This window comes from Haemorhous mexicanus, chromosome 17 (genome assembly GCF_027477595.1).
Source record: "Haemorhous mexicanus isolate bHaeMex1 chromosome 17, bHaeMex1.pri, whole genome shotgun sequence".
Lineage (NCBI taxonomy): Eukaryota > Metazoa > Chordata > Aves > Passeriformes > Fringillidae > Haemorhous > Haemorhous mexicanus.
Genome location: NC_082357.1, coordinates 12225002 through 12248437, shown reverse-complemented (window position 1 = coordinate 12248437; position 23436 = coordinate 12225002). Strand labels below are relative to the sequence as shown.

Here is a 23436-nt window from a genome sequence, read left to right as displayed (position 1 = left end):
TAGAAAGAGCGTGGAGTGCCTAGATGTACTTGTGCAGAAATTGGGGAAGTGAGGGGGGGGAGAGAGAGAGAGAGAGGAAGTCATGCTGATGGCCTTGGAGAGAACCTGAGTAAAAGGCCAACAAAGGAATCTCCCCAAAACACAGAGCTGTCTCCCAGGGCCTGACCCTGGACCTTAATCACTGATACCATCCACAGTCCAGGGAAATAATTAAGCATTTCAGCTCTGAAAGAGCTGCCTGCCTAATCTGCTAAGCAAACAGTTTTTGCGAGCAATTCAGAGAGAGAAAGAGAAGCAGATTCAGCTGATGAGACACAAAAAGTCTCTAAAGGCACTAATTTCCTTTGGGAAGCAGCCCACATGCTCCCAGCAGAGTGGGAACCATTACTCCTGCAGCAGGTCCCAGCAAGGCAGATGATCAAATCTGCATCAGCCATTTGGAATAAGCAGAAAGGCAGCAGATGAGGATGTGGTGTCACGAGCAGTAGCTGGAATGCTGAAAACAGAAAAACTTTGAGTTGACCTTGACATCTGCTTATTGAAAGAAACCTTTTGGATCTTCTTCTCCCTGGGATAAGCATCTGCATCCCTGCCATGTTTCCTTAAAGCATGCACAGGGATGGTGAGGACACAGCACAGATCTCAAGGGACCTGCACTGCCTGCAGCAGTGACCAGGAGCAGCACATGACCGGGACCTGGCCAGCTCACCTATCCAGGAGCACTCTGCCCATCCTGGCTGGCCACAACCCCTAAGAACATCAGCACCCTCCTGGAATGGGGCAAGTCCTGGGAATGCTCCACACTAGCAAGGGATAGGGGCTGAACCTCAGCTTTGTGGACAGCAGAGTCCCACAGCACCTAGCCAAAAGGTCAGGAAGTGCAGAGGTGCTGTGTTGGCCACCTGCACGCCCCAAACCACCCCACAGGACTTGCTGTCACCTCTCCCAATGCCATTTCCTTCCTGTGACCCTGGTGTCACACTCCACACCTGTGAGCAGTGTGAGCCACCAGAGTCCTTCCAGGTGTTCTTCCAGGCCTGTTTGGCAGTCAGGCACTGACCACCCCACTGCCTCAAGCCCATCTTGAAGTGCCCACCAGTAGACCTGGCACCATCAACATGCCAGCCCCCAGAGAGATCCAAGTGCTCTGCAAACCTTGGACCTCTGAAATAGCAGCCCTGAGACAACACACAGAAGCAGGTATATAATTTTGTGGGGTTTTCTTTTACTTTTTTTTTATTCCTTCCCTTCCTTTGCCATGACACACACTTTGTTTTAAATATCTTAAATATATTAATTTTTAAAAAGTATTAATAAAAAGCTACTGAAGGACATGATTGGCAGAGTGACCAAGGGCAGCAACCCATTGCAAAGTATGGGGACATTTTAAAAAACAGAAAACAAATGATAAACCAAAAAAATGGCATTTTTTGCATATGCAGAGCTGGCTGTAATACCCTGGACTCTGGCATTATCGTAAAAATGGAAGGGGAAGCAGTAGAAAAAATATATTCCATGGTACCAACTTGCATTGGGAAGGGAGTTAAGAGCAAAAATGAGGAGGATTTAAACATTTTTGGTATTTCAGATGTTCCCTCCCACACCCACTGCCCAATCACTTTCAGTCTTTAAGCAAGTTTTCTGGCTTGGGGTAGCCAAAGAGTACAAAATCTGCTTCATAAAGCTTGTAGAGCTGCTGCCTCCAAGCCAGGGGGATTTTGGCAAACCAGTTATCTTCCCAGCTGCTGGCAGTCCTGTTGCGGTAGCTGGGTGGGAAGCGAAGCAGCCTGTCCACTTTGAGGAGCTGCAATAAATAAGCAGCATCCTCATCCAACGTCTCCAGCTTCCCGATGAAATCATAGTCTATCTGGCACGGGTGGCACAGACGGTAAACCTGCCTCCAGTGCTCATTGAAGGGGGCCATCTTCTCTGTCCTGGGATCCAGTAAGTACTGGATGAAGTCAGAAAAGGAGACTTTGAGGCCAGCCCCGAAGGCCTCGCTCACGGAGGTGGGAAGGTTGGTGTGGTTGGAGTAGAGCTTTAGCATGGGGATGGCGAAACGCCGGTAGAAGTCCTCGTTCTCCAGCTCGAATTTGCTGCGGAAAGCCGAGATGAGGCGGACAAAGGGGTCTCGTACAAAGAGGAACTTGGTGTATTTCTTCAGCTTGATCTTCATCAGGTGCCGGGAGAACTTCCCGTAGCGGCGCCAGAATTTGTTGAAGGTCAGGTGGGTGCTGGTGTTGTGGACGTGCTCCCGGGGGATATCCAGAGGGTTCCGGTAGGGGACCCCCTGGTCCAGCAGGCTCTCACTCAGCACGATCATCACACGTTTCCAGTTGGTGCAGGCCACCTTGGGCACGTAGCAGTAGATGACGCCGTGGCGGTCATCCACAATCAGGTGGTTGAGCTCATAGTTGGGAATGTCATCGAAGGAGCGCTCCTTGGTGGGGAAGGTGAAGCTGGAATTGGCACAAAACTCCCGCAATGTTCTCTGCCTCTCTACCTGCAGCTTCTCTTGGTCCAAGCTGTTCCTGTCCTTGTGTGTAGACCAGTCATAGCCCCGCACGTTCTCCTCCAAGTTACTCACCACAGGCTTGTTGGAGCCCTGGACGAGGAGCTGCTCTGTCTTTCGGGGGATAGAGCTGTTCTGTTTCAGGCTCGAGCTCAGCAGCTTTGCCAAAAATTCATCTACATCTGGCAAGGCTTCCCAGTCCTCACCTGCTGCGATGGCTCCCGGGGAGCGGGGTCTGGAGAAGGATGTGTGCAGGTAGAAGTGAGCCGTGCCCACGTTGTCCCAGTACACAATTATCAGGAGGATCATGAAGATGGAGACCAGCACTACAGACAGACGGAGGAGCCGCGCTTTGGTCATCCTGACACTACTGTGGAAGCTGGCTTTCACCTGGGCTCACCTCTGGCTTGCAGTGTGAGGCTTGGGATCCAGCATGGTGCTGCAGAGCAGGAGCCTGGAAAGGTATGAGGAAAGAAAAGTTAATCCTTAAGAAATCCTTCTGGTTTGGAGAGAATGACCTGGCACAATCAAAACTTGTTGTGGGGCTGACCATCTCCATTTTCACATGGGGAGAGCTGTGAGTCAGAGGTGTCCATAGAGACTCTGTGGAAAAGAGCTGGCTGGCCAAAAGCAGACATAATGTGTTGCAATTTTATCAGTTTCCTAGCAGTCATGGTTTTTTATCAATATCAAGTTTCTGGAATTAAATTATTTCAAGAGAAGTTCTGTTTAAATTTTAAAAAAATAGTAAAATATAATGATTTCAGGTCTAGAGCTTGCTGAGGCAAGTTTTAGAGTATTAAAATATACAACCATACACACAAAGCATGCAGAGCCAATTACCTTTCAGACCTCCTTGATTTTTATACTATCTAACACATAAGAAGAAAGAAGTCTCCATGCAGGGGATCCATGATTTCAGATTTGGTATCACACTGTGGTCTCATCTCTGCATAAAGGTGCTCTGTGCTGAAAACAAATTCCTTACTGGAGTAACGAATACAGGACTGAAGGTGCCACTGCCTCAGTGGCTAAAGCAGGCCCCTGCTGAGAGAACATCAGTGACCTGAACACACCATCTTATCTACTCTGTGTGAAGGCACCCAGTAGGCATTATCTCCATGACCTCTCTTGGTAGCTATTTCATTTTGTCAGGAACAAAGATTATACAAACAGTTCTCCTCCAATCCCCCGCCAAGGGATACAGTCCTGACAAGAGCCACACATCAATAAAAATCTAAAAGGAGAGATTACCTTTAACTGAATGATTCTGGAGATTAAGGGTGCTCTGGTAAAGCTGTGTTCGTGCCCAGACACTGTTGAGCCAGGACCTCTTTTGCTGCTTTAATGTAATTTATATTTCTATCACACTCAACACTAACAACTCTTGATTACCAAAGACAGGTGAGAAATCACTGCTAAAGAGGCAGTTCAGATCATCTGTTCTGAGGGGTGCAGCAAGTTTGAGTTTTTTGCTTCAACCAGCCCCATCTTTTCACTGCTGTCTGCTTTCCATGACTCCCAGCCTCTTTCCTCCCACAAGATCCTCAGGGAACACCCATCTCCCCACCCTGCTGCATGTTTTCTGGTCCAAGGCTCTGTGCAGAGGCAGGCTGGCAAACCAGCCTTGAGCTCTCCCCAAGCCAGCAAGGAGACAGTGCCTACAGCCAGGGAAGAACAACACAGCAAAGTGACGAGGTACAAGTAGTTACTGCAATGTTCTCCACCCCTCCAAGCATAGTCCAGGCTCTGATTGTAAACACAGAGCAGCACCTACAGATAAAAAACAAGAGCTGTCCTTTCCACAGACATCCTAAATGTTTCCAATGACTTCAGCACAAACCCTGCGAACACCAGCTTTGAAAACAAAGCCACTTCAGGGCAAGCTGCCCTGAAAAGTTTTGTTAAAATGAAGGCTGGGTGTCTCTTCTTCCCAAAACACAGAAGCTGCTCCCCAGCCAATTCACACCACCCTTAAACAGCATCAACCCCACCCTACACAGAGATGCAGAAGAACTCAAGATATGTAGAAGTGCTGAGCTCTGTCATTCTCAGGGAAAAGGTGCTTAGTACCTCTGAAGATCACTGCAGCCTTGCAGTGAATGACTTCGTAAAAAGTCCCCAGCATGGTTGTGCTTGTGTCTCAGGGGTGATGGGTTGTAACAACCCAAGTTCAGGTTTCAGACATTAGACAAGAATTTAGTAACAAAGAGGAACAATACCAGATACTGTTACATGTCAAAGTATTAGGTCAGCTTGTCCCAAGACACAAAACACATATCTGAAGGCTTATGGTTTCTCCACCCTGGTGTATTTATTCACAATTTCGAAGTAGGGACAGACAGAAATTCAGCAGAGTGGTAGCCTAACAGAGGCTTTGCACTGCAACACCAAAAAGTGCCCTCACCTGAAGCCAGGTTCTTATTCTGCCTGTGAAGGGGAGCTGGAGGAACTGCAGACATAATGTTTTACACTCTGCAGAGCAAGAAGCAGGTATTACTCAGCACTAATTCTCCTTGTTTAGCTAGTCAAGATTGAGGATGGAGCAGACCTGAGAAGAAACACCCAGAGAGATCAGCAGAGAGCTAAAGAAGGGGCAAATTACATATGTGCGTCAGCACTTCAGACCAAGCATCTGAGTCCAGCAGCAGAAGATAATGGAGGGACACTGCCAAGCCTCCTGCTTGGCTCACTCCTGGGTTTGAGTTTTGCCCAAGTCTGTTCTTGCTTTTGATCCCATTTAGCTGCTCAGGGCAGGGACTGCTTCCTATTCTGGATGAATAGGGTGCCCACTGCGCACAGAATCCCAGCACGCTGCACTTCCAGCGCTGCTTGAGACCTCTGGGCTGCATGGAATGCAGCAAGCCTGGAAAGCTGCACGGAGCATCCCTTCCTGCTGTCCCCGGACCCAGCAGCTCCCACAGCCCTGGGCAGCACTGCAGCCTCCCAGCATTCCTGCAAAGCTGTCCCAGCCAGGCGTGGACACATCATCCTGCTGGCAGCAGTGACAGGGCAGACTGGGCACTGTGTGTGGCACTCACATTCCTGGGGCAAATGGAAAGAGGGATCTTCACCAAAGCCACCCCACAATGCAGCTTCACCAAGTGCACCCCAAGGGCTCCAGCCTGCTTTCCAGGACACGGCACGCAGGCCTGCCAGAGAGTTTGGCTTTTCCAAGACACACACACAGCAGTGAGCAGCACAAAATCAGAAAGACTCCGCTTCTATTAACTCTACCAGTGCCAGAGAGGAACCCTGGAAAAGAGCAGTAAGTCAGCTTAAAGCCCCCTCAGAAAGAAAATGCTGCAGAAAACAAGAGTTGCTCTATTGATTATGACCCATCCCCTTCCTGAGCACTTCATAAAGGACATCAGACTGAAAGCACAAATTAGAGCTCTCTGTGCACATTAGAGGGAACGTGCCTCTGTCCTCCCCTTGCCAGAATCAAAAGGAAAAGCTTCCAGAAAGAGCCAAGAATTTACATTCAAGTTCAACCCAAAGTCACCAGCCAACAGGAACGTGCACCAGGATCCAAACAAAGCTGCCTCTGTGACACTGTGCTGGCAAACTGGAGAGTGGACCAAGTGCTAAAATCATCCTACAGAGTCCCCTGAGCAGCCATCCCGCGACCATCTCCAACCTGAACCTGGCCTGGGTGTGAACCAAGTGCTTTTCTCCCCACGCCAGGCCTGGGAAAGACACTGTGGTCTGAGGTCACTGGTGCCATGACAGGTCAAACCCCCTGCTGTGTCAAACCACCGCCTCTCAAACTCATTTAACACCAGAGAGAGGGGATGTCCCCAGCACTCCTATTGCAAAAGCCATCGCAGATGCAACTCCTTGGGGGTTTGGAAACGCTATTTCCACTTCAGAGCGCAATTGTAACTGTTTATTCTTAGGACAGAGAAGAGCTTAAGTAATTTGCGTCTCTTTATTCCTCTCCTCTTGGCTTTTTGCAACAACTCTTCCAGCCTCTCTGCAAAAGTAACTCCACTTACAGGAGCAGTAAGGCCCACAGAAAAAAAAAAAAGCAGCTTACAGAAAGGCATGTGGCAGACACAGGGGACAATAAACCCTCTCTATGAACAGCAGTGATTTTTGAAAGAAATGTGCCTCCAAAGGTTTGGGTGCAGATCCCCTCTCTTCTTGCTTTGGATTTCCCCAGCACTAGGAACCACCTCAACTCCTCCAGTGCCCACTTGATCTAACATGAGAAGACACAGGATATCAGGCAGCTTACTTGGATTTTGCCTGCCTAGGAAGACAGAAAGAAGTGGAACAAGAACTTTTTTTAAAAACACATCAAACCCTCACCAAATTCAAATGGATGCTTTCCCTTGGGGCACTTCACCAGGGATCACTGGACCCATGCAGCCTTCCATACTTATATATCATGGTACACACCAGTTATGCTTAGGGAATCAGCAACCTCTGGAAAAGTGGAACCTAATTTAATCTCCTAAAAGTGCAGGAGAACAAGAAAGCGGACTGTACCAATAAACAAATTTGATGCACTTGGCTATCACTGAACACATTGTTTCTGCCCAGCTTCCCAAAAGTCTAGCACCCTTTGCAGAACAAGGAAGTTTTAACCCATCGAATGACACCAATACTTACATTAGAATAAATGTACACCATAAGCAAAAAATGGAGCTGCTTTGTATGTTGCACCACAACTTAGCCCATATATGTTAGAGACCACCAGAACAGCATCCTAATCTACAGTCTGCCAGCACGGTGCCCACCACCGCTGCCACAAAACCTGGTTTGGACAGGCTTGGCAGCACTTGTCACCTCTTTTTTAATATCCATACTTGGAAGTTGTCACAATTTCCTAAATTTCAGGAGGAAACTCCCAAAACGCAGGAAGTACTGTTCATCCATTACTTTTATCACAAACTTCCAGCACACGCAGCATCCCTGGCTCCACAATCGCAGGAAGCACCTCGGGCAGCCCCGGTGCAGCAGCCTGGGCCAACAACACCCGGGGACATTTGCTGTGTGTCACCCCTGAGAGCCGCACTGGCTCTAGTCACCTTACAAACACCTGGTTCCGGCAGTTCTGAGCTCTGCAGGGAAGTTCAGGCTGGAAGAAGAGCGCTTTGGGCCGGATGCCCGCGGAGCAGCGCTGGAAGCCGGGCTGTGCCGGCTGCATCCCGGCATCGCTCCCGCAGCCGCTCGTCCCCCGGCCGCTGCCAAGCCCGGCAGTGGCTGCAGAGCACCCGGCAGAGCTGCACCAGCCTCAGGCCCAACATCGGGGCTGGAGGGAGTCACGGAATCTTTAAGGTTGGAAAAGACCTCTAGGATCGAGTCCCACGATCATCAATCTAACGCTGTCAAACCGTGACCCCAAGTGCCACATCTACATCTACCTCCAGGGACGGTGACACCCCCACCTCTCCGGGCAGCTCGTTCCCTGGGTCAGCTTGAGGCTGTTTCCTCCTCTTCTGTCTTTTGCTGCTTGGGAGAAAAGACCGACACCCACCTGTCTACAGCCTCCTTCCAGGTGGCCGTAGAGAGCGATGTGGTCCCCCCGGTCCTCCTTTAATCCAGGCTAAATTCCCCCCAGCTCCCTGGGGAGTGTCCAGGCGGGACGGTGCCGCGTGTGCGGAGAAGGGGGAGCTGTCCCGCAGAGCCCCCGCAGCCCCAGCCCCGCGTCCCGCCGGAGCCGAGCCCTACCTGGCACCGGGGAGAGCGGAGGGACAGGCGGGGACACGCCGTGCTCATAATCGGGAGCAGGTCCGGCCCCGGGGCGGCACCACCTCAGCGAGCCCCGCCCGGCCTCTCGGACAACCCCCGAGCCCTGCCCGGCCCCGCGCTCACCTCCCGCCCGGGCACCGCAGCCTTCGCCTTCTTCCCCTTCTTCTCCTTCCCTCCTCCTCCTCCTCCTCCTCCTCCCGCCGCGCTCCCGGCGCCGCCTCTCGCGAGACGCCGCGCGCGGGGGTCCCCGCGGGGCCGCGCAGGCGCCGCTCCGCCCGCCAGGGGCGGCCCCGAGCGCGCGCCCGCCCTCGCCTGAGGGAGCGGCGGGGTGTCGGCTGTGGGGCGGATCTGGGCCGGGCTCCGGAGCCCTCACACCCTCCCGGTGTGAGGAGAAACGTTCATAAACTAAACCACGAGATTCACCTCAACATGTGGAAGAGCTGCTTGCCATGGAGGGGGGCAGAGCACTGGAATAGTGTGGCCAGGGAGGGTGCGGGTCTCCCTCTCTGGAGATATCCCACACCCGCCTGGACGCGTTCCTGTGTCGCCTGCTTTAGGTGACTCCTCCATGGCAAGAAGCTTGACTAGGTGATCTTCAGAGATCCCTCCCAACCCTGAAAATTCTGTGATTTTGTAAAAATTTAACGTAAAGCTCACTTCTAAGTTAATTACAGGTTACCACACCGTAACGCTGTGTGGGTATTTAATGTCCCTGAAACTTGGGTGGCCAGTAGTCATTATAAGGAGCAGTCTAAATAACTGGACACAGTAAGGCTAGAAAATGCTGCTGAAAAATCCCAGCACAGTTTAAGCTCCTTTTGCTTCTCTAGTTGTTTGTGATCGGTAAGAATTGAATCAAAAAAACATTAGCCCAGCACGGAAAGTTTCCCTTTGCACAAGACATGGACTGCAGCCTCACATGCAGCAATAATCAAACATACAAGTGATAATTTACAGATCCCACCTCCAAGATTTCAAGCCCCAGCTTTTACATAAATTACCATACTTAAAATGTAGATTTTTCAAACAGAGAAGTTTGCAGATCACGTTGCTCCGTACTCTTCACAACAGTCATGGAAAATTATCAAACTCTTTGTCACACAAATTTTTCCTTTGGAGATGCAGCCTCAGACTGAGGCTCTCAGCTCAGTTCAGCTCACTGGAAATGGAACCAAACACTGCAACTTTTTCATGGTGATTCAGCCCAAAGGTATTTAGCAGAGATGTATATGCTTGGAAAGCTTCATTTTCCTTCATTTTTGGTCCTGCACTGTTTGCAGGTCATGTGAGGTCTTGTAAATCAATCCTGGCTCAGGACTTGCTGGCACAGGTTTGTCTTATACACACTCTGTGCTTATTTTATCTTTATTTTTATCTTTTATTTATTTATTTATCTCAAAGAGTCAGCTCTGGAGACAAGTGTTCCTGACCTTCTACTTCCCTGTCACACTTTTTCCTGCTGCTTTCCGTTTCACAAGGAAAATTGGCTGCTTGCTAGACCCGCTCACACCCTTGCATTGATTGCATCCCCACTTCAGGGGCTTAAGGCATTTATAAAGACAAGTAATTAAGCTTCATCAACCCTGGAGTGAACTATCCCTCATCTTCCCAACAGCAAAGCAAGAGGCATAGAGAAACAGGAGCGTGTACACCTAGTGAGAAACAGCACACAGGAGAATTCTTTGCAAGTGCTGCAACTGTAAAATAGATTCTTCATCCATTTGAAAAAAATGCCCAAACCTACCTGAGATTGCCACCTTTGAGGAGGGAAGCCAGTTCTGCTTGAGGCAAGGAGTTACTATTCCATGCAATTATCAGAACCGTTTTATTTGCGGCATATTTTAAAAGCCCCTTAATGGAGAAGGCTGCCAGCTGAAGATGTTTATTCCAAAAAGGAAAACACATTTCCAGAGTTTACCTCCAGGCTAGTAATTCTTATCAGGGTCTTCACCTACCACCACTGCTGCCTCTCTGCCTGCAGTCAGATCTGAAATGCTCTGTAGATAGAAGAGAGCTAAAAGCAATCCCCGACTGCTCTCACAGCCAAACATCTGCTCACCCAAACAGCATTCCAGACGGGCAGTACACCTCCCAGCTTCACAGCAACACACAGGGAAAGAACAGAGAAACTGTTTCTCAGGCATTTACATTTGGTTTTAATAGTCAGGGAGCCTTTTGGATGCATGGGTGGCATCCACATTTTTGCCCTGGGAAAAAACAGTGGCTTGGGCTCCACGCTGACATCTTCTGGGAGATGGACACTGCTGGGAAAAGGAGGTTTTCCTCTTGGACTCTGTTAACACCCCACTTGTTTTAGACTGAAGCTAACAGGTAGAGCACACAGGACAAAGCAAAGACTTGAAGTAGGGATACAGAACAGGAAATCTACAGTGTATAAACTTCCTCTCCTCCCTGCTCACCTTTCCTCTGCTCTTCAGCAGCATGACACAGAAGCTTAAATACATTTTAAGGCACTTTTGAATCTGCTTCCTCAACTTCCAGCAATCTTGAAATTGCAATCCTTTGGGGCCAAAGAGAGTGCTGTTCATGGGTGACTTCTATTCAGCCCTGGGCTGGCTCCCCAGAGAGATGACTGCCTGTGGCTTTTGCCGACTGCTGGCACCATCTGCAGGCCCTGCAAGAGAGGGAAGAGGAAGAACTCAGTCAAATTTCTCACACCTTGATTTGAGTCTCTTTGCCAGTCAAAATGGGGAAGAGACAGATTGCTACAGGCTGTGGAGGGATGAGTTTGGCAAAAGCCAAGGATCTGCACGATGCTGCCTCAGGAAGATCCCAAGGTGACATCTTCAGTGGAAGCAGTATGTTGGCACGTGGCTAACTCAGATAAAATTCTGTGCTTCACATATGGATTAGAGTGGGGTTATGAACACCTCTGAAAATGTTATTTTCTCTTCCTAAGAGGTTATTTTTGGTTAAAGGGAGATGGAGCGTAACTCCTTTTGGAACATTGCCCGTGTCATCTGTTGCAAAGAAAAAAGGCTTAAAACTTGGCTATAAAACCTCTACCCATGTGACTGCTTTCACAACTGGACCATTTGTGTTGCATTTACAGCTCTTTTAGTTCAGATTGCACCAGAGCAAGTGCTGAAGAGTGCCACAGTTCCTCCTGTGCCAGCCAATCTGATATTTCATGCACTCACTTGTTTCTGTAGGTCCCATCCTTAGATGTGACCAGCATTGCTGTGCTGGGTGGTGCTTGCAGGAGCTTTGCCTTTTGGCAGTACCTTCAGTGGAGTCCCCTCTGTTGGAAGCAGGGAGAACTTTGTTATAAACAGCGGAAAAAGAGCACAATTTAAAAGTATTTTGCAATGTACAAGTTGCTAATATCTAGCCAAAATAAATTAGAGCATTGTAAATCAAAAGTTAACCATTTTTTAGTAAAAAAAACTAAGAAAACCTTATGAGGATCAGTAAACACCCCTTGCCAGAACTGTGAAGGATTCTGGCAACATTTCAATAGGATTTGGGTGTCCAGTTCCCCATAACTTCTCCTGGTATTGTGTGTCTGCACAAACAAAGCAACTGAAGGTGGCAGATGGTCAGTGCAGCCTATCACTGGTGTCCTTGCTGAGGCTTAGCTTGGATATGAAACAAAGGCTAAACTGAGATCAACAACTTGCTGCACATGAACCCAACCGAACATTAATGCTTTCCCATAGGTTACAGAGGCATAGCTGAGGCAGTTGTCTACAAAGGATGTGCCTTCTTACCCATCAAAAGCTACTTACACCATATAAAACATATTATTATCTTACTGATAGTTCTGATCATTCGAGTTTACTCTGACTTATTTGTCACATGACAATCCATCTTCTCCAGCAGAGCTGATGCAGGGTGTCCCCATCTGTCAGATGTAATGTCAGGCACAGAGAAATCTCTTTGGCCCCTACCTGAATGGTGGCTGACAAGAGCCCTGGCCTTGGTGGCAATAGATCTGTTGCTTGCAGCTTTGGATGGATGGAATAGGCCTGGCTTGGTGCAGGGGGCTCTCACAGACTTTGTCTGTACTGGGGCTTGAGGGAGTCCAGGGCTTATCTCTCAAGATCTGAAAAGCATCAAGATGAGTTAAACCCAGTGGTATTGTCTCTGACCTCTGACTGTTGTCCACATTAATATTTGCACCAAAAATATTCCCTGTCCTTCCCACCTGACTGGCTCAGCTTGCTCTTTAGGAAAGAGGTCAGGGGCATTGTAGAAGAATAAAGATATTTAACTTATTTCCTCCTGCAGTTTGTACTGTGTTTCTCTTACTCTATTTAAAAACCACCTGCTCCCCTGGATCTATGCCTTCTGCTCAGCTCATCCCTTTTAGAAAAAACCACTAAGATAAGTTTGTGTTCCCACCCTGTGAAAGTTTGGTTCTTTGCAAAGTTTAGTTCTTTTGTTCTTTGGCAATTTCTTCCAAGGTCTCTGGACTCAGTAGAACAGCAGCAAAGTCTACAGGAGTCTTTTCCCCATGGAAAATCTCACATACACTAGGTTTAGCTGCTCTACATGTTCTGCCATCACAAGAGCAGGATGCTTTCCACAACAAATGTGCCTTGAATTCAGTTCCTGCTGTACTGACCTGCTGAACTGAGCTTTCTGGCAAACCAGAGAAAGTTAGGAAGAGATGGGTATCCAGAGACCACACTTCCTACAGAGTGTCATTTTAGATGATCTGTAACTGCCACTGTGAACAGAATATGCCAAGAGGTTAACAGATGAAAGCACAGACCCCTTATCGACAGGCAGAGATGGAACATGTCTGGCTGAGAGCTGTCAAGCTGTGGGGAAAGCAAGAAAGCTGGTAAACATGGTGATAAAGAGCACAGCAAGGAATACCTCAAATTCATTTTTGTCCCCTGATCCTCACTATCTTGGCTACTTTCTTTGGTTTTAAAGCCTGGCAAGAGAAGCAAATTGAAACATGTCCTGTAGCTCTCCCTGCAGAGAAGGCTCCTGCTAAAACAGAGCTGCTTTGCAAGAGAAATATATACCAGGAAACTTTTTAAAGAGATTTCAGTTTCTAGGGTTACTTCCAGTTTGGTATCTCCCAGCTTTGTGGACTTACCTCCAGGTCCCCATGCCCTAGAGAATGAGTCTAATAATAAGAAAGATTTGTCTAACTCAAGGGTGATGGAGGGAATGTCAAATTTCTACCCCCAGGGAATGTCATTCATGCCTGTCGTGCACTGTTCTGCCAGCAGCAGGTTGATCTCTCGCTGCTGTAACTTCCTGAGGTTCTTGTGAATCCATGACATCCCTGTCTTCTTCCTCAGTGTTCCTCCCTTCTCCTCCTTTGATGGCATATCATCCCTGCATGTACCCTGAGCCTTCTCTGGTTTCCAGCTGCCAGGAAAAAAAGAAAAAGAAGAAAGGAACTTCTGGGACACAATGACATAGCTCTAGTGATGCATAGCCCTTCATTGTGTCTGTCCAGCCTCTTCTTCCATGACAACAGCAGAATTAATTAGTCCAGGCTGCTCTAGAGCTGCACAAACCACGCAAATGAACACAATTACCTTCCTCCCTTTGTCTCCTATGTGATCTTTCCATGGAAAGAGCACCCCAACACAAATTACTGCCTATTCACAGGTACTTGTTGAATATCTTTTGATATCTTTCATGTCCTCAAGATTGTTTTAACCATAAATGACCCAAATCCTAAGGAATCAGAACTTCCAGTACCCAAAGGGAGTCTGCAAGAAAGATGGAAAGAAATTTTTTACGAGGGCATATAGTGGCAGGACAAGGGGAAATGGCTTCAAACTGACAGAGGCAGGGTTAGATTAGATGTTAGGAAGAAGTTCCTTACTGGAGGAGTGGTGGGGCACTGGTGAGGGTTGCTCAGAGAACCTGTGGATCTCCTCTTCCTGGAAGTGTTCAAGGCCAGGCTGGATGGGGCTTAGAGCAACCTGGTCCAGTGGAAGGTGTCCCTACCCAGGGGTAGGGGTATGAATGAAATGATCTTTAAGGTCCCTTCCAATCCAAACCATTCTATGATTCTATAAAATGTACAGAGGCATTAGATGGGTGACTAGTGATAGGGAACTGACACCTACTTATAAATTTATCCAGAAGAAAAGGATGCTGTTACTTTTCCTGGCATGGAATCATGCTTAGAGGCTCTGCATCCAAATGGAAACCACTCCACAAGCACTGAGTGGCTGGACCAGGGAAGGACAAATCCAGTCTGTGCTTCAATCAGTTTTTCCCTTAAAACACAAGTTCAGAATTTGGACCAAAAGAGATGCGACATCTCCCATTTATACTTTAGTCTTGAGCCGAAACTCGATGCTCTGTGTGCTGGTTGCCTTATGGAACTGTAGCTCCTCCCGGTGAGTTTGGAGGTCCAAGTATTCATCATGCTGGAAGCTAAGGAGGTTCTCACTGAGCAGCTGTTGGGAGGTGCCTGCAGATGTCCACATGCAGCTCAGTGTTGGTGTTTTCCAGCTCCATCAGGCTGTGACACATCTCCATTTGCTCTCTGAAAGCCTCTATCAGCTGTGCCCCCAAGGTGTTCATTACTTGGCTGCTGTGTGCCTCAGGCCCTTGGTGCCTCTCTGCTGCAGGAGAAGACATTTCTCATCTGACATTAGGCCAGGTGAAATTCTGTGACATCCCCCCAAAAGTACTCTGGGAGCAGGCCAGATGTTACAAGACATTCCTTTATAGGATTTTGCTTCTTTCTGCAGTCTTGTCAAGTTCATCATGTGCTGAAGAAATCTCATACAGCTTTATGATTACTAGCAATAGCTTTATGGCTACTAGCAATTTATGATTATTAGCAATAGCTAGGGCTCATTGCTATCCTTTTGTGAATATAAAGGGGAAACTGCATTGCAGGGAGATCTCTTCTGTCTTTGCACACACCAAAAGGAAAAAGGTATCTGTTTTCTGTGCTTGTTATCTAGAAATAACCTTGGCTGTCGGTAGCAGAGGCCTATTGTATCTCATGTATAGTCTGTCAGAGAACTTGACTATTTTTATTTCATTTCTTGCCAGATTCACTGACAAAAGGAACAATCCCTGGGGCAGAACAATCAGTATTTTAAAATCTTCACCCTGCCTGTCTCTCTATTTTTTTCTTTTTCAAAATTACATTCAATGGACCATAGAGCAGAGCTCGGTGTCCTGACACAGTCTCAGAGCCCGCGGTGACACAGGCTACAAACTCGGTCACCTCTCTGTGAGAGACAGGACTCCCCACAGCAAATGCCACCATTTGATGTCAAATCTCTTTTCAAGGGCAGCTTTGTGAAATTTAACACATTTTAAGGCTGAGGAAGATGCTGAGAAGGGCAATACCCAGAGTCACAAAGTACATCAGAAAGAGGCTCATGCAGAGAAACAACTTCAGCTCCCCCGCCTGCCTCCACTGCCCACTGGAGTGTGCTTCCCACCGTGCTCCTCTACAAGTATTCCTGAGCCACAAGAGACCCAGCAAGCACCACCACAACCCCCTCCCACAGCCCCTCTCCCTCTCTCTTCCCTCCACCCAGAGCTGTTCTAGCTCCTGGCTCTACATTGCAAAACCTCGAGATTGGGGCTGACTGCACTTTTCTCCTTCTCCTGGTTCTCAGCCCTCTCCCTCAACCACTTGATCTTCCCACATCCATAGCTGGCACATCATCCTCTGCCTTTACACTATTCTGCCCTGTTTTTTCACCTTCATATTTCTCTTCTCACCTACAACTCACACTATTTGCTTTCCATTGTTCCATTCATCTGCGTTTCTTCTCTCACTCACACCTCTACACCAACCTGCATTGCCCACTCCTGAAGTTTGTTCTTTCTTCATCCACTGCATCTTCTATTTCTACTTGCAAGATTTAAGTCATAGAATCATAAAATGGTTTGGGGTTGGTTATCCTCTAGTTTCACACCTGCCATGGGCAGGGACACCTTCCACTATCCCAGACTGTTCCCAGCTCTGTCCAGCCTGGCCTTGAACATTTCCAGGGATGGGGCAGCCACAGCTTCTCCAGGCAACCTGTGCCAGGGTCTCAGCACCCTCAATAAATCTCTGAAATTTACCTTCTTGGGAGTTTTTTGCTGAGGTACCTGTGTCTTGCAGGGTTTTGCTCAATAGGCAGAGATCAAGGTCATTTGAGATTCTTGGAAGGAGGCACTGGCTGGGCTGATGTGTGCAATCATAACAGTCCTGCTGTTGCCCCCTAAGGAGTCCTGGAGGGATGCAATATTGATGTGGTTAATATGGATGTGACAGGATTTTATTGTTCAGGGGCAACCACTGTGGCTGGGTACCCTGCAGTTCATTGAGATTCTGGTGGAGAATCCCAATTAGGAGTGAAGGAAGTGCTGGTAAAAGACCATTCATTAGGCCCTCTCTCCATCAACAGTAAAATCAATAAGTAATTAACTTGCTACAAAAGAAGAATTTTTGCAAGAAAATCGCAATTTACACAAATGCATTGGCAGCATCCCAATTCTGCTCACGAAAAGAACCTGCCTTTCCCTCCATGTCTCCTCCTTCCCACTCTCCTCTAGAAAACACATCTGTCATGAGCAGCAGTGAGAGTTCACCACCAAGGCTTGAGGCGAGATTCATAAATGGGCTTATAAAGTATCCATAAAATAACCAGCGTGGCAGAGAGCATGTCTGCAACCTTTCTGATTTCCTAAGGGAGAGGCAACTTATGACAGCACACAGTCACTCTCAGTCCTCCTTCCTCCTGCCCCAAAAAAATTTATTGTCCAATTTCAGCCAAATCTTAGAGAAGGAATGAAACATTCAAAGGCATTAAATGAATTTAAAAACTCACTGGTCACCTGTGAGCTTAGAGATATATAACCCACATCTACAGAATTTCTTTAACCCTATAGAAGCTCCTTCCTTAATCCTCTGAGAGGCAAAATGAACAGGTCTTTCCTGTTCTTGTTCCTGCTCACAACACAGAGAGCAGCAGCAAAGCCCAACTGCCATGTGAGCAAGTTTCCCCCAAAAATGATGCTTGGCTTCCTATTGATTTTCACCCCATAATTTCCTCCAGTTACTTCAGTGTCTCAGCTCACAGTGACACTGCCTGAGGAGAGAGACAGTGTGTGCCATCCAAAAAGGGTGACAAGGGGACTGGCAGATGGGCAGACAGATAGGTTAACTGCCCACCTAGGTGTTCAGAGCTAGAGCTGTAGTGTATAAATGCTTTCTACAGCTACATTTGTTCTCTCTAAATCAGCCTCCAGCATGGCACAGATGCCCTTCTCACCTCCTCCTTTTTAATGGGGAAATTTGTCTCTACTGAATTCTACCTCAATTAAGTGACTTTTCTAACATGGCAGCTTCACTGCTACCTTAGCATTTAAGTGAGGTCCACTCTTCCCAGTGTGGATGGTATTTTAACTTTCCACCCTTGTCCTCACAGTAAGCACTTAATTGGCTCTATATTTTAGCTGTGGTTTTCACAGATGTATTTTATTCCTCTGGAGCAGAACAGCTACAGGGACTACTTTACCTGTTGCAAAAATGGTTGCACTAAAGCCAAAAATGATTCCTTCTATCAGGCTCTTTGTTGTGTCAAATTCAGTCAAAAAAGCACAAACTTTTGGTCAGGCACAACAGCTGTCCAAATGATCTATACCTAATTACATTTCCTGTGATTTTCGCACTCTGTTTTAGAAATTTCCTGGGCCTTGGAAGGATTCACAGGCTGTTTGTATTCTGATACATCATAAGAATGAGCAGAAAAGCACAGAGGTTTATTGAATTTCCTAAAGGCAGGCAAGATGCAGAAGCCTACTGAAAGAAATATCCTTCAATATCATTATTTCATTGGACTCTGAACATGAAATGCTTTTGGTTTTTTGTGTCTGCTGAAGAAAGGAGTAAATTCACTCCCTGACCTTTATTGAGAAGTGCCCCTTGGCTTCCAAAAATGTCTTAGGTAGCATACAAGGATGAAGTTTGACGTGAAAGAGAGCACAGGTGCCTGAACTGCTGTGAGAAGCAGGGCTGCAGTCACATCCTGGTGATCACAAAATGCAAGCACTGATTAAATCCGCCCAGTGCACCTTTCCCCAGCCCACAAAACACAGCTAAGGGAGGGCACCAGAGCCTGTAAAACCACAGAGCTCAGGGAAGAGCTGTGTGAGCAGCAGATCCAACAATGTGACAGTGATCTCATTCACCAGAGACCTTGGAGACAAAGCTCTTCACCCTGCTCAGGTGTGCTGCACCTGAGGAGGGCCAGTGGAGGAGGGAGAGGCAGAATGAACCCCACATATCTCCCCCCTTCTCTGGCAAAAGGAAAACCCTCACAGTCCTCTCACCTTGAGCACTGTCATCTTTTATCTGGGTGACAAGTGGCCTCTGGGCTGTGCAGTTCTGTTCACCTGCCAAAAACGTTTATCTAAGCAGGGAAAACAATTCTAATGTTAAGCCTTAAAAAAAAAAAAAAATGGAAGGCTGATACCTGGGTTGCTGTGTGACCAAAAACCATGTCAAATACAAATGTTTTTCCTCAGGATCTGTTATCTCATGAGATGCCATCTGGGTCTTGGAGCCATCAGGACCCCCTTCTGTGATGGGATGAAGTGAGAGGGAGAACCCTAGGTCTGGGTTTGGGTAACAGCCTGTCAGGATCCCTCACAGCACCAGCCCTCGGCCAGAGGAATGCTGCACTGCAGCTTTGCCTGGAAAACACTCATACACGCAGGGCTGAGGCTGACAGACTGGGTTTTGCAACTGATTTGGCAATTTCTGCAGTTGGAGAACTGCAGGGTCCTTGGAAGGGCCGTTGAGCAGCAGAACGGTCCCTGGTGTTGAGTAAGAGCAGAGCCTGAGGGACACAACCCCAGGGAGGGAGGGAGGGACAGCACCTCTTACCTCAATTTTCAGCTAAGATTCAGACACAGGAGCTGTGAAATGAAATAGTCAGGTTCCTCAGCAGCAGAATTGCCTGAAGCCTTTTGTGCAGGACTGAGGGAAATATCTGCATTGCTCAAGGACAGAATCTTCATTCCGTGTCTGGAAGGAAAAAGCACAAAGGTGAGAAGCAGGTTACAGAATGGTTCTGTTTCTTTTCAGTCCTTCAGGACTTATTTCAGTACATGATTATCACAGTGTGTAGTTACTGTGGAGAATGGGGTTCTTTCTTCTCCACCAAGAAGGCTCACAAGGAGATGCTCAAGGGAAGGACAGAGAACCTCATGCCTCCTCCTCCAGAGCAGCCTTAGTGCTCTCTCAGGTAAACAGGTTGTTAGGTCAGCAATTAGAGCATAGACCAGCAGAATAACCCCATTGGTGCCCCAGGAGAGAGATGAGTACCCATGGGGTTCAGGAAACTTCAGAACCTTGGGGTTTCTTTTTCTTCTGCATTTCCTGCTAAATCCCAAGTCTCTAACGAGTATCTCTTTGATCTGCAAGTTTTCAATTACCCGAATCACTTCGTTGTTGGTTTTTTTAATTCTTTCATTTTCACTGGTCTAGCTCAGGCTTTAAAACCTGAGGCAACACAAGAACAAACTGCAAAGGGAACTCCTGGTTTGTCCTTGGTGGCAGCATTTGCCTGCATAAGGCAGACTGACACGTAATCATGTGCACAGGCAAGTGTGACAGGCGGGAGCAGAGCCTGGAGAATGAGGTCAGCCAGTTTCCTTGAGAAGTTTGTCCTGTAACATTTTCAGAACTCTTTTACTGAGCTCCTGTAACAGCCACATTTTGCTCACACAGTGTATCCATGCATCTCCAAGAGTCCTCTTTTGCAACCTGGGGCTAATGCCTTGTCTAACTAGCAGTACTCTAAAAGCACAAATCTTCTGCTGTTTCATGGAGGCATTAAAATATAACAAGCCACAAGCAGAGTCAATTTTGAGTCAGGATTAATAAGCAGACAGAAGCAGTTCTAAATGAGTTCAGCTGGGAGTAAAAATAGCAGGGAACATGAATGCAAATCAAAATACACCAGGAAATTTAAGTACTTTGACTGCCCAGTCAATTAATTTGCTTTCATAATTACAATTATTTGCATTATTAAGAGAAAAGCATTCTCATAGATAGAAGTTACTCAGACTAATGTAATGCACATTTCCTTCCCAGATTTCCATTAGAGAAAATAGATCTTGGGGAAAATGATGCAAGTCTGAATAAGCTGTATAAAAATAAAGCTGATATCCTTGTGAGATTAATGGCTGCTTCAAAATAGAAAAGGAAAAAAAATGGTACTTCACAAGTAAGGTGCTAAACAAAAATTGCATTTGTAATCCATAAAGGGGAGAGAGAGATTCATGTTCTCTTTGCTTCTGAGGGCTTCTACCATGTGATTATTGTGTGGAGACAAGATATATTACAGAATTAGTGTGTGTTCAGGAAGGGTTCAGAGAGAGATCAGTTGAAGCACAATAAAAAATAATGGGATTTACAGCGAAAATAAAGGTAAATAACAAGGGCACAATAAAAATATGTAAAAAGATGTAGAAATGTAGAAGAGGTAAGTGGGACCCTTCTGCAATTCCTGCCTCTTGTAGAGGTGAGCAAGAGGTGGAAGATGCAGAACTGGAAAAAAAGAAGTGCCACTGCACGGGAGACTTTAAAGCCTAGAGTTTAATGAAGTTTATAAAGTTAAAACCAGTTCATTCTCCCATGATCTGTATGTTTATCTTGACAAATTCTTCCTCCCTCTGCCTCTGTTTCTGTCTCTAACACAGCAGGACTCCAACTGATTGACAGGGAAGGTGGCAGAGTGAACTCAGCTGTGTCATTGCTGCAGCCAGCAGGAACCTTCAGAGGTCTGGGACCTTGGTACCCACAGCTGTGGAGCTGAGCACAATCACAGATTCCCCTGGTGTTCCCCAAATACCGATTAAAGTTCTCCATGACAAAGAAAGGGAATTGCATTTCACTAAGTACCCATTTTGTTTAATCCCAGGTAACAACCATTATGAGCCTGTTCAACCAGATCAGAGCAAGTTGGCCCTGATCTGTGCAGGTCCCACAGGGCTCCTCAGGAGCTGGAATTCATCTGGAATTCATCATAGGACTGGAGCAATTAGAAAGTAGCAATTAAGTGCCAGTGCCTCGTGCCACAACTCAATCAGTCAGAAACACTCTGCTCTGTTTGAAACACAGAATTTGACTCAAAGATTTAAAACACAATGGCACAACCTATTTGTCAGCATTAATAGCAGACAAGAGCACGTGTGTTTCAGCCTGTTTAATGTACAGGTGAAGCCCCAGAGGAAATGCTGCTGCTGGGGTCCTGCTCTGGCCCTCACTCACTGTGGGTGAGTGGCACAGTTCCAAAGCTCTGTGCCTGGCAGAGGGTCTGTTTGAAATTCCACCTAAGAACTGCCTTTGGGATCTCAGATAACAACAGAGATTTGAAAAATTCTATTTTCACCTTTCCATGGGGGTTTTTGCTCTCGTAAAACACAGTGACATCCCCTTTGCAGCTCCTGGCAGAAGAGCTGGTGCTGCTAAAACATTTCACAGTGCAGAGGAACAATGCTGTACCCAGTGAGCACTTATCAAAACAGACTTGTTCTACAGCCCCGCCAGTCACAAGCAACTAGTTTCTATAGGAACCAGATTTATCTCCACAACAACAAACCATGTACCAATTAAACAAGGGTCTCTCCAACAGCTCCCAGTCTCAAGCAGTGTAATAGACAATTGTGAGTAGTTCCAGCAGCAGTAAAGGAGCATTTCACTTTGCTGTGAACATCTCAGGATACCAGGTGAGCTCCCTAGCTTTGGACAGCTTTTAATATTCTCAAATATAAATTAATAGCAGTTCCATCAGCTCTCTAAACAGGGCTGAGGGACACTGCTATGAGCAGCTCATTCCCACATCTCTTAAAAGCATTTATAAATGTTATCCTGTACACCATAATCCCAAATCCTACAGGAGGTGGAGGGGATCGTGCAAGTCTCTTGGACAGCCTTGAACTCCAGAATGCTCCAGTTAATCACTGCATTTGGGAGCCCCAGCCACTGAGGGTAAGAAAACAAGCTCAAATGAGCAGCATGTGGAGCCAGGTCACACCAAGTACTAAGGCTTTTCCTTGCATTAGAGAGGAATGCAAGGTATTCCACATATTATTGACTTTATTTTAAGCAATTCCAGTTAGAGCAGAGGTTTCTGTGTCTGCCCCAATCCTGTTTCAGCACACTGTGAGAGCAGCACTTCAGTTGAACTGAGAGGCATGGGGTTGAAGGTTAAAACTTGGGAGAGGATTACATTTTCAAAGCATGCCACTTACTGGGATCAACAGAGATGCTGAGGCCCTGCAGGAATTGGGAGGACTGAGGCAGGACTTTAATCCCAGCTGCTTTTGGCTGCTTATTGGGAATCTGTCACTCAGGTCCCAAAGAGATGAGGACAATGAGGATCACTGTGACACCTCCACCACCTGCCAGGTGACCCAGCCTCACTCACCCTACTGCACTTTTTTCTCTGTATAAGATTACTTACACACCACTTGTGCTTAAAACCATGCATGGATAGTGCAGGTCTGGGTTTTTCCCCCAACTGGACCAGGGAGCCCAGGAACACCAGGAGTTCATGCACTACAACAACTCACAAAAAAACCCCACAAGATCACCTTTTGTGTTCATTATTTATTGACTGTAAAGGAGACAAAGCTCATAAAAGTTACAGCAAGGCTTAATGAAAAAATATTAGAACTTATGAAGTTAAAACTTAGGATAGCAAGTGACCAAAATTTGTTCTGTGAAGTTGCATTAAGGGCTGTGGATGGTTAAAAAGGTCGTGAGAATATTTATTACAAATTCAAAATAAAGACAGAGTGAAGACTAGCCCAGGATTACACGAACTGGCCCAGTTAATCCTGCTATTTAAGAAAAATCGTTAAAAATACTTTAAGAACAATCATTAAAAATGAGAGATACTATCTTAATGCTTAAGGTTCATTTCCTTTCCCACCCAAATTCTGGACCCTTAAGGGCACTCAGTGGAGGAACAAGTGCTGTGGGAGCCTTTTCCCCCACCATACACAGCTTTAGACAGTACCTACAAACCTGCTTCTGCTTTGACCATCCTCTGAAGCCCTTACAAAGGCACAGGCTGAGAAGCAGTGGCAGAGCTCAAAGCTACACAAATGGATTCAATCCCACAGGACCCTCCTGCCTACTCCACCTCCCAGTGCTATTCCAAGATATGGCAAAGAGGATAATTTACCGAGTGCATTCCCATAAAGCAATTTCAGTGGCACATAATTTACAAAAGGCATGTGAAGTAAGA

The 23436-nt window shown here is 46.9% G+C and overlaps 1 protein-coding gene across 4 annotated transcripts; it reads right to left on the bottom strand.

Annotated features, from left to right (window-relative positions):
• Nucleotides 1–1203: 1203 nt before the first annotated feature.
• CHST12 (carbohydrate sulfotransferase 12) lies at nucleotides 1204–10121 on the bottom strand. 4 transcript variants are annotated; one of them, XM_059861678.1, is made up of 2 exons: nucleotides 9957–10121; nucleotides 1204–2966 (listed from the first exon to the last, which is right to left on the bottom strand). In XM_059861678.1, the coding sequence occupies exon 2, from the start codon at nucleotides 2870–2872 to the stop codon at nucleotides 1622–1624; it is 1251 nt and encodes a 416-aa protein (XP_059717661.1). In that variant the 5' UTR covers nucleotides 2873–2966; nucleotides 9957–10121; the 3' UTR covers nucleotides 1204–1621. The 4 variants fall into 4 exon arrangements, with proteins under 4 accessions (XP_059717661.1, XP_059717657.1, XP_059717660.1 ...); XM_059861674.1 differs by lacking the exon at nucleotides 9957–10121 and adding an exon at nucleotides 8336–8454; XM_059861677.1 differs by lacking the exon at nucleotides 9957–10121 and adding an exon at nucleotides 8192–8326.
• Nucleotides 10122–23436: the final 13315 nt, after the last annotated feature.

Bases quoted from the DNA above. Each gene is read 5' to 3' on its own strand.
- CHST12 (XM_059861678.1), bottom strand. From the start codon at position 2,872: ATGACCAAAGCGCGGCTCCTCCGTCTGTCTGTAGTGCTGGTCTCCATC.